At 50.3% G+C, this 9,647-nt stretch overlaps 1 protein-coding gene across 1 annotated transcript in view; it reads right to left on the bottom strand.

Moving 5' to 3' along the window:
• The window catches only part of LOC119278800 (pyruvate, phosphate dikinase 1, chloroplastic), an 8,723-nt gene extending 5,446 nt beyond the window's left edge, over positions 1 to 3,277 (bottom strand). The window contains exons 1-4 of the mRNA XM_037560147.1: positions 3,191 to 3,277; positions 2,711 to 3,082; positions 647 to 809; positions 302 to 537 (exon numbers count right to left, since the gene is read on the bottom strand). Of these exons, the coding sequence (XP_037416044.1) occupies positions 302 to 537; positions 647 to 809; positions 2,711 to 3,082; positions 3,191 to 3,277 (858 nt within the window). The remainder of the gene's footprint in view (positions 1 to 301; positions 538 to 646; positions 810 to 2,710; positions 3,083 to 3,190) is intronic.
• Positions 3,278 to 9,647: the final 6,370 nt, after the last annotated feature.

Genomic DNA, 9,647 nt, shown 5'->3' with positions numbered 1-9,647 from the left:
GGAGAAGCCCCACCCTGAATATATTTTCTCATAGCTGCATAGCAGCAGGAAAAACCCCAAAGCACAGGGGGAATACAAGAGTTGAGTTTTCAGATTACAGAAGAATCACAGGTTCAGGGAAACGGTTAAATTATGCCCAGCCATTCAATGAATATGCAATATCCACAGACTGTATTATCTTGATTGCATAATCTATTTTAATAAAAGTGGGCAACATACTGCTCTTTTGCTGTGCGCACATACGTAGAGCATGGCAGCTAGAACTTAGAAGCAACCATCAGCGATCAGAACCGAGCCATACCTGAGCATTGACTAGGAACTCGCCATAAAGCTTCTTCTCCCCGGTGCTAGGGTTCCTAGTGAAGAGGACACCAGTGCCGGAGGTGTTCCCCATGTTGCCAAACACCATGCACTGCACGTTTACGGCGGTGCCCCTAAGTCCGGTGATCTGATTAATGCTTCTATACTTGTTCGCTCTCGGACTGTCCCATGAGTCGAACACGGCCAACACCGCTAACTGCAATTGCCTCTTGGGGTCTATGCCAAGGCAAGAAACAACAAGCATATACACATATCAACTGGGTGCCAAAAACACAATGTCAGTTTCAAAATATATAAATAAAAAGGTGAAATTCATGAATTCAACCTGAGGGAAATTGTTCTCCTTTGGCTTCAACGTAGACGGTCTTGTACTGACCCACTAGCTCCCTGAGGTCATTGGCAATGAGGTCGGTGTCGTTGTCCACCCCCTTGGTTGCTTTCATGGCTTCGAGCTTCTCTTCGAAAAGCGCATGGGGAATGTCCATGACCTGGCAAGAGGAAAGACCCTGCTAAGAAACAAGGATCCTGCTACTACTGCTAGTTGCTAGTACGAATTATTGTAAACAAAACGTCGACCCAACTTTTTCAGTACAAAAGAAACTGCTATTTAGTGAGGAACGCACATCCCAGAATGCAGTATTCGAAATCCAGTTGCCAGATTAACTGGGCTGGATCCATCTGGCGTTCCTCCTTTTGTGGAACAATGTACCAAGCAAACGAGTAAGAGGAATTTGATTAGCTCAGGCGTTCGCTGTCATAGACCCGCAGTCTTGTGCTAAACCAAAATATGTTCGATACAAACGAGTAATGACTCGGTGTTTCCCCTTTTACTAGGGCGCCGCAGTCGGAGCCGACCTAGCCGCCGGGGTCGAGCTCCAGCCTCCATGAGGGGCACAGCGGCGGCCGGGCGGTCCGGCCTCCAACCGCGCGGGCTCCGCCGCCGCCGCCGCCGCCGCCGTCCTGCCGCGCTCGCAAGTGAACCGGTGAAGTGGAGTCTTTTTTCTTTTCGTTTTTTGGTTTGCTGGTGAAGTGGGGTCGTTGGTGGGCATTGGACTGGTGAGGTGGAGTCTTTTTTCATTACTAGTATAGTAAACGATAATGCTCCATCTACGAACAGGCTACCGATAACGTAATCTTCCTAACTATAAATCCTCTTCCCCCTGATTTTAACCAGAGTGGGCCCCAGCCACTAATCCTCATCCAATTAACTACCTTCACATCAGCCTTTACGTAAAAACCTCACATAAGTTTACATGGGTCTAGCATTACTCTATAGTAAAACTTGGTAATCCCCTCAAAAAAAGTAAAACTTGGTACTATCATTGGACTGCATTTTTACTCTAGAGCTACTCCCTTTCCAAAATAGATGACCCAATTTTACATTAAAATAGATGACTCAACTTTGTACTAACTTTCTAAATTAATAAGTTAGTCTAAACCTATTTTAGAACGGAGGGAGTAAGCTAGAAGACAACACCAACTTGACAGGTTTGTCTAAACCTACTACTGTATATGAATTAATATTGCAGATGTCATGGCTCAATGAAGTCGGAGCTGAAATTTTTTGTCATGTTTTTCGTCACCCCAAACTGACTGTCTTAATTATTTTGCTTTCTAAGAACAAGACAAATCTTTTCATGAAATTGGACATTTTGTGCTACGGAAAAATGCTTGTCTTATTGTTTTATCAAAGTTTGTCTAGTTGCTTTTTGTCTTATTTCAGAAGTAACAGTGTCAAAGTTTGCCCTCCTTTTTTGTTTATCTTATTTTCAGAGTGGGGTGAAATAATAGTGTCAAATAAGACAAAGGTCGCCTTCATCGGTCATTCCTTTTCTCTAAGAGAAACAGTTGCGGTCAAAATACGGCAGTGTTGCGGTGCAAACTGTCCTTGGGAATCGGATTAACTGTGCCGACAATAACAGGAAAAAAAAAGCTTCTGAAGGTGTTTGCACATACGGGTGGTATGTGATGCGGCTCAGCTTTCTTCATATGATGAAACAAAAACTCCTCTTTATAAAGCAACCCAATTCATTTTTTTGTTTCATATTTTTATGAAGCTGTTTTGTTCTCTTGTAAATTACTCCTACTCGCTAGCCAAACGTACTTATATACTTGACTAAAAACAATCATTTTCGACGGTTAAAAAGCAAGCATACAAGAACCCCCCACGTAATCCTTGTCACCTTCATCATAATGCAGCAGCAGCAGCCAACGTCTCGGCGACGCAACCCGCGTCAGACGCACGTCTCTCGCTCCCTCCGAAAGCAACGGTTGCTCGACGCACGCAAATTAACTACGTACGACAACGGTTGCTCGATGCATGACAGTAGTACGATCCATGGAGCTAGGCTTAGCTTAGTCAGAGCCAGGTGTGTTGTGGTATACTCACGACGTTGCCGAACATGTCGAGGAAGCGGCGGTACGAGTCGTAGGCGAAGCGGTCGCCGCTCTTGGCCGCCAGCCCGGCGGCCACCTCGTCGTTGAGCCCCAGATTGAGCACCGTGTCCATCATCCCGGGCATGGACACCGCGGCGCCGGAGCGGACGGAGAGGAGCAGCGGCCGCGCCGGGTCGCCGAGGCGCGCGCCCATGTACTCCTCCACCCAGCGCAGGCCCTCCAGGGTCTCCTCCCACAGCCCCGGCGGCAGCGCCCTCCCCGCCGCCTGGTACTGCTGGCACGCCTCCGTCGACACCGTGAACCCCGGCGGCACCGACAGCCCGATGCTCGCCATCTCCGCCAAGTTGGCGCCCTTCCCGCCCAGCTGCACACACCATGCATCCACGATCCAGTCATCATAGTCAGCATATATGGTGAATTATTATTGAAAATACATCAACTGAGAGTGATGGATCTAACGATTAGTACGTACCAGGTCCTTCATGGCCTTGTTGCCCTCGCTCTTGCCCTTGCCGAAGTGGAACACCCTCTGCACGCGCGCGCATTGAGCAGGAGCCATTAGTGCGACGCAATGCTACAGGCCCCACCGGCCAGTGACGACGAACAGTAGTAGTAGTACAACTCGATAGTTGCTGATGAATGAGCTCGTTGGATGCTCATGGAGTGAGAGCCGGGTTCTATTTATAGCAAGGGGAGGGCGCGGAGGCCTTGGCCACGTAGAAACGGCGTGGCACCGCGGTGAGACCCACCGTGAGACGTCAGCGCACGATCGTCGCATGCGGGGGACGGACCTGCCCGGGGGAGGGGCCGGGTGGGCTTGTGCTCGTCCGGTGAGCTCCATGCCAAGTGGCATCTTCAACGCCGATTCTCAAACTGTCCGCACCCGGGTTGCGGAAGCCATCCAACGCGAGTCTGTATCGGTTCGTGGGACGGTTCGGACATACTTTCTCTCATAAATTAAAGACAAACGTGATGATGACATGTATCTAGGGTAGGGTCCTAGGCCTGACCTACATGCCTTATCCAAGGACACTACGCAAGAGGCCAACACCTACAAAGATAGAAAGAAGATACCGACCGGAATCATCACAGGGTGCAACTCACTCGACAGAAGATCAACTCAGATATCCCACTTCCACTCGGCCGTCGTTATTCACTCGGAATACAACATTTCACTCGAAGGACAGAAGAGTCATCACAGGATGGGAACCGTCAGACATTCACTCCGTCGCCATAAAGATCATTAAATGCGGGCGTTACCAGTAACGTTCGTATCTTTATTCTCTCATTGAATCCTTGTGTAACTGAGGGCTGTGAGGAGTCGACATACTCTATATAAGCCACCCCTCCCCTCTTGCACAAGGGTTCGCACCCCCTGTAACTCAACACTCCAATCAACAAAGCCTCCACGACACCGAGACGTAGGGCTATTACCTCCTCCGAGAGGGGCCTGAACTCATAAATCCGAGTGTACAATCACGTCGTAGCTAGACTCTGCCCTCTCTTACTAACCCCCTACCTCTACTGTCAGATACGTTCCCACGACAGTTGGTGCCCACCTTGGGGCAGGCGTCGACTTCTGGTGAGGTTGCGATCTTCAATCTCCATCGACATGGCTTCCAGCGGTGGATTGTCCTTGGGCCGCGAGATCCGTCTCGGCGCGCTCACCTTCATCGCCGAGGATTCGGCCTGGCTCCAGGAAGCCACCCTCGACGTCGAGGCGCTCCCTATTCGTGGGGCGGCACACTTCCATGCGAGTGCCTGCAGCGTCCTCTTGCGGCAGTCGTCGACTCAGTATCAGTCGGCTCCGGTGCCGTCTTCCCTCCCCGCTGCCCGTCGTCGCAAGCGATCCGGTCGCCCGCGGCTTTAGCGGTGGGTGAAGCACGCGGTGGCTCGTCAGTCGTCCACTCCTTAGATTGCGGCGATCGAGCCCGATGAGTCCCTTTATGGCTTGTTCGATCTGTCGACTGGTCACTCAGATACTCTTTCCGAGTGCGAAAGCAATGATCCCGCCGAGGAAGTCCTCATGGCTGGCCCCCAGCGTAGCCCACCAGGATTTCCCCGCGGCGGGGGCGAGAGCGGTGGTCTGTCGCACTGCAACGACGAGTACTACCCGCATGACTTCACTGCGGAACAAAGAGAGGAACTTCAGCGCAGGAACGAGCAGACTTTCCAGACCCCCATAGGCTTTGGAAGCCGCACGCGTAGCCACTCTGGCTGAATGTGTGCGCCTGGAGGATCTCCAGAAGTCACTCGAAGACCGCGCTCGCAGGCCACCACCGAATCCCAGTCGACGACAGCGGTAGTTGTTTTTGACTAGATCTCGAGATGAGTGTCAGGTATAGCGCACTCCAATTCCGAATGTTGCAGTAGCCGCCCGTATTGCAGATTCAATCCAACCATCTCGTTCTGAAGCTGGAAGAGGCTTAGAGCAGATTCGGACACTGCTTAGAGCAGCTGGGGAGCAGGATTCGATTGTTTCTCAGTCGCGCAATATGATTCACAGCAGGTCTGTCAAAGCGAACACGGTTCAGTCTGCCCACAACTCAAGATCGCCTTCGAGGCGTGAAGATCATGGTTATTACCAGGACCAGTACCTGGATCGAGGCCACAGGCAGTTTGATCCTCGGTATCACCGCGATGACCGCCGTCGAGTGCCTACGCCCCCTCCGAGGGGTGGTTCGTACGTGCCCCAGCAGTATGATGACAGGCGCTCGTACGGTGACGAGCGGAGGATTCCAGCCGATCCCCGAGAGCCTGGGTTTGATGCAAGGTTAGTCCTCGTGCAAGGCCTGGTTGACAGAGGCAGGGCTAACCAAGAGGGTTTGGACAGGGATCGCCCGAGTGGAAGCAGAGCGTTTGTTTCTGGGCCTGAGTGTTTTAGTAGGGCCATTCGAGCTGCTGAGGTTCCTCCCAACTTCAGGTTGGTTGCAGGGGTGAGTAAGTTTACTCGTGAGTCGAAGCCAGATACGTGGTTAGAAGATTACCGAGTGGTTGTGCAGATTGGTGGAGGCAATGACGAAGTGGCCACAAAGCACCTGCCCTTGATACTTGAAGGCTCAGTCAGGGCGTGGTTGAACCAGTTGGCTCCCGCCAGCATATACTGTTGGGAAGACTTGGCCCGAGTGTTTACCAAAACGTTTGAAGGCACTTGCAAGCGACCCGCTGGTCTGACTGAACTGCAACATTGCTTCCAGAAGCCGAATGAAACCTTGAGGGATTATATCCAGCGCTGGACCACACTTCACCATGTGGTGGAAAATGTTTCTGAGCATCAGGCAGTTTGTGCATTTAAAGAAGGCGTCAGATATAGAGAGCTCATACTGAAATTTGGACGGTCTAGGACCCTCTCCATGAATCGGATGATGGAGATAGCCACTCGGTACGTGAATGATGAAGAAGAGGACCGGCTCCGTAGTGGCAAGGGAAAGGTCGTAGACCCTGACACCGAGGGCGGGAATCCCAGTCGGAGGCAGAAGCGCAAAGCTGAAGCCGCTGGTCAAACAGAAGCAACAGTAGTGACGACTCAAGGCAAGTTCAAAGGGAAGCCCAAGGGGCAGTGGATACCCAAAAAGATGAAGGATCAATCAGGCCAGGACGTCCTGGATCTTTTGTGTGCCATCCACACGAAGAAAGACGAGGAGGGTAATCTGATTTTACCCAAGCATACCACTCGACAATGCAGATTCCTCATTCAATAGTTCCGTGAAGGTCAACCGAGTGAAAAGGGCTCCAACAAGGATGAGGATGAAGAAAAGGCAGGATATTACTCGAAGGTTAATGCTACCCTGGTGATATTTGCTGACGTTGAAAGCAAAAGTCGACTAAAGTCATCAATCGTGAAGTGAACATGGTTGCTCCGGCAACTAAGACGTACCTCAAGTGGTCAAAGGCCCCCATTACCTTCGACCTGTCAGACCACCCACCTCATGTTGCTACCCCTGGGCGACAAGCACTGGTAGTGGATCCAGTAGTGGGAGCCACTCGGTTGCACAAAGTTCTTATGGATGGCGGCAGTGGCTTGAACATTCTTTATGCTGAAACCCTTCAGGGGATGGGCATTCCAATGTCCCGACTCAGTGAAAGTAACATGTAGTTTCACGGAGTCATCCCGGGGAAAAAAAGCAAAGTCACTCGGTCAGATTGCTTTAGATGTGGTTTTTGGTGACTCGAAGAATTTTCGGAAGGAAAAGTTGATGTTTGAAGTGGTGGATTTTCATAGTGCCTATCATGCTATTATGGGCCGACCGGCGTATGCCTGTTTCATGGCCCGCCCATGTTATGTGTACCTTAAGCTGAAGATGCCCGGAGCCAAGGACGTGATCACCATCACTGGGAACAAGCAGAGAGCCGAGGAATGTTTTCAGAAGGGATCCAAGATTGCTGATGAACTGATGGATGTGGTGGAGTTGGAAGAGTACAAGAAGAACGTCGATCCGAGTGATTTGCTCCGCTCTAAGAAGCCCACTTCTGAGTCTGCTTTTCAGTCGGCAGGAGAAACGAAGCAAGTTCACATTCACCCGGAAGATCCCATAGCCGCTCCGACCAATATCTCAACGACACTCGACAGCAAATAGGAAGCCACGCTCATCCAATTCCTCTGTGAGAACTGGGACATCTTTGCATGGAAACCATCCGACATGCTAGGTGTACCCAGGGGACTGACTGAGCACCGTTTGTGTGTCGACTCAAAGCCAAACCTGTCAAAGGGCATCTCCGCTGTTCTGCTGTGGAGAAGAGGAAGGCGATTGGCAAGGAAGTGGCTCGACTCCTGGCAGCTGATTTCATACACGAGATATACCACTTCGAGTGGCTCGCCAACATCGTCATAGTCCGCAAGAAGGATAATTCACTCTGCATGTGCATTGACTTCAAACATATCAATCGGGCCTGCCCGAAAGATCATTTTCCGTTCCCCCATATCGATCAGATAGTTGATTCAACTGTGGGATGCGAGCGCTTGTCTTTTCTTGATGCATATTTCGGATATCATCAGATCCGACTGTATGGACCATATGAAATAAAAATGGCCTTCATCACCCCTTTCGGGTGTTTTTGTTATGTCACCATGCCATTCGGTCTCAAAAATGCTAGTGCTACGTTCATGCGCATGATCCGAAGTGCCCGCTCACTCCGATCAGTCGGAACATCGAGGCTTACATGGATGACATCGTGGTCAAGTCACGCAAAGGTTTCGACCTGCTGACTGATCTCGCTGAAACCTTGACCAATCTGAAAAGGTATGACATCAAGCTGAAGCCGTCTAAGTGCACATTCGGAGTACCTGGAGGCAAGTTACTCGGTTTCCTTGTTTCCGAATGGGGGATAGATGCCAATCCCGAGAAGATCGGTGCAATCGTCTGAATGAAACTCCTTGAGCATGTGCATGACGTCCAGAAGCTCACAGGTTGTCTAGCAGCACTGAGTCGTTTCATTTCTCGTCTTGGTGAAAAGGCACTACCTCTTTACCGACTGATGAAGAAATCCGATAAGTTCGAGTGGACTCCTGAAGCTGAAGCAGTGTTTGTTGAGCTCAAAGCCCTGCTCTCCACCCAGCCGGTGCTTGCTGCTCCGAACAGCAAAGAGCCTCTAATTTTGTACATTGCGGCCACTGGTCAAGTTGTAAGTACAGTGTTCACAGTGGAAAGGGAAGAGGAAGGCAAGGCCTACAAGGTTCAATGACCAGTATACTATATTTTTGAGGTGTTGACTCTGTCCAAGCAGAGGTATCCTCATTACCAGAAGCTTGTCTATGGAATCTACTTAACAGCCAAGAGTCACACACTATTTTCAACATCACTTGGTTTTAGTCATCAGTGACGCCCCACTTTCTGAAATCGTGAACAATCGGGATGCAACTGGCCGAGTGGCTAAATGGGCAATTCAACTTCTCCCTCTGGATATTAAGTTTGAAGCAAAAAAGGCGATCAAATCAAGCACTCACAGATTTCCTGGCCGAGTGGATAGAACAACAACAGCCGACTCAGGTTTACTCGGAACACTGGACCATGTTCTTCGATGGATCTAAAATGATGAACGCTTCCGGTACCGGAGTGGTCCTAGTGTCCCCAAGAGGTGATCAGCTCAGTTATGTCCTTCAGATTCACTTTGATTCCTCCAATAATGAGGCTGAGTATGAAGCAATCCTCTACGGGTTGCGTATGGCTATCTCACTCAGCGTCCGTCGCGTGATGGTCTACGATGACTCGGACTTGGTGGTCAATCAGGTGATGAAGGAGTGGGGTGTCAAAAACCCTGCCATGACAGGATATTGCAACACAGTAAGGAAACTAGAGAAAAAGTTCGAGGGTTTGGAGCTTCACCACATACCCTGAATCAAAAATCAAGCAGTCGATGATCTGGCAAAAATAGGTTCCACTCGAAAGCCTATCCCAACAACGTGTTTCTTGAGCATCTCCATTCCCCGCCAGTGCAAGAGGATCCTTTCACTAAGGAGCCTCCCCAAGCGATAAGTCCTACCGATCCGACTGAAATCGAGGTCCCTGCAGTCATTGACTTGGTTATGGAGATCCTAGTAATCACCCCCGACTGGACAGTGCTGTACATTGCGTATCTGCTCAAGCAGGAGCTTCCAGAAGATGAAGTTGAAGCACGACAGATTGTCCGCAGATCCAAGGCTTTCATAGTGATGAATGGACAACTCTATAGAGAGAGTGTTACTGGCATAGCTCGACGATGCATTTCTCCAGAAGAGGGTCGACTGATTTTGGAAGAGATCCACTCGGGGACCTGTGGTCACCATGCGTCTTCTCGGACAATTGTGGCCAAAGCATACCCAAGCTAGATTTTACTGGCCGTGGGCCAATGAAACTGGAAAGGAGATCTTTCAGTGATGTGAAGGATGCCAGTTCTATGCAAACATGTCCCATAAGCCCGCATCTGCCCTAAAGACCATTCCAGTCATCTGG

The sequence above is a fragment of the Triticum dicoccoides genome, chromosome 1A, assembly GCF_002162155.2.
Source record: "Triticum dicoccoides isolate Atlit2015 ecotype Zavitan chromosome 1A, WEW_v2.0, whole genome shotgun sequence".
Classification (NCBI taxonomy): Eukaryota; Viridiplantae; Streptophyta; class Magnoliopsida; order Poales; family Poaceae; genus Triticum; species Triticum dicoccoides.
The sequence above is the reverse complement of the archived record's forward strand: the minus strand, read 5'-3'. Positions and strand labels throughout refer to the sequence as shown.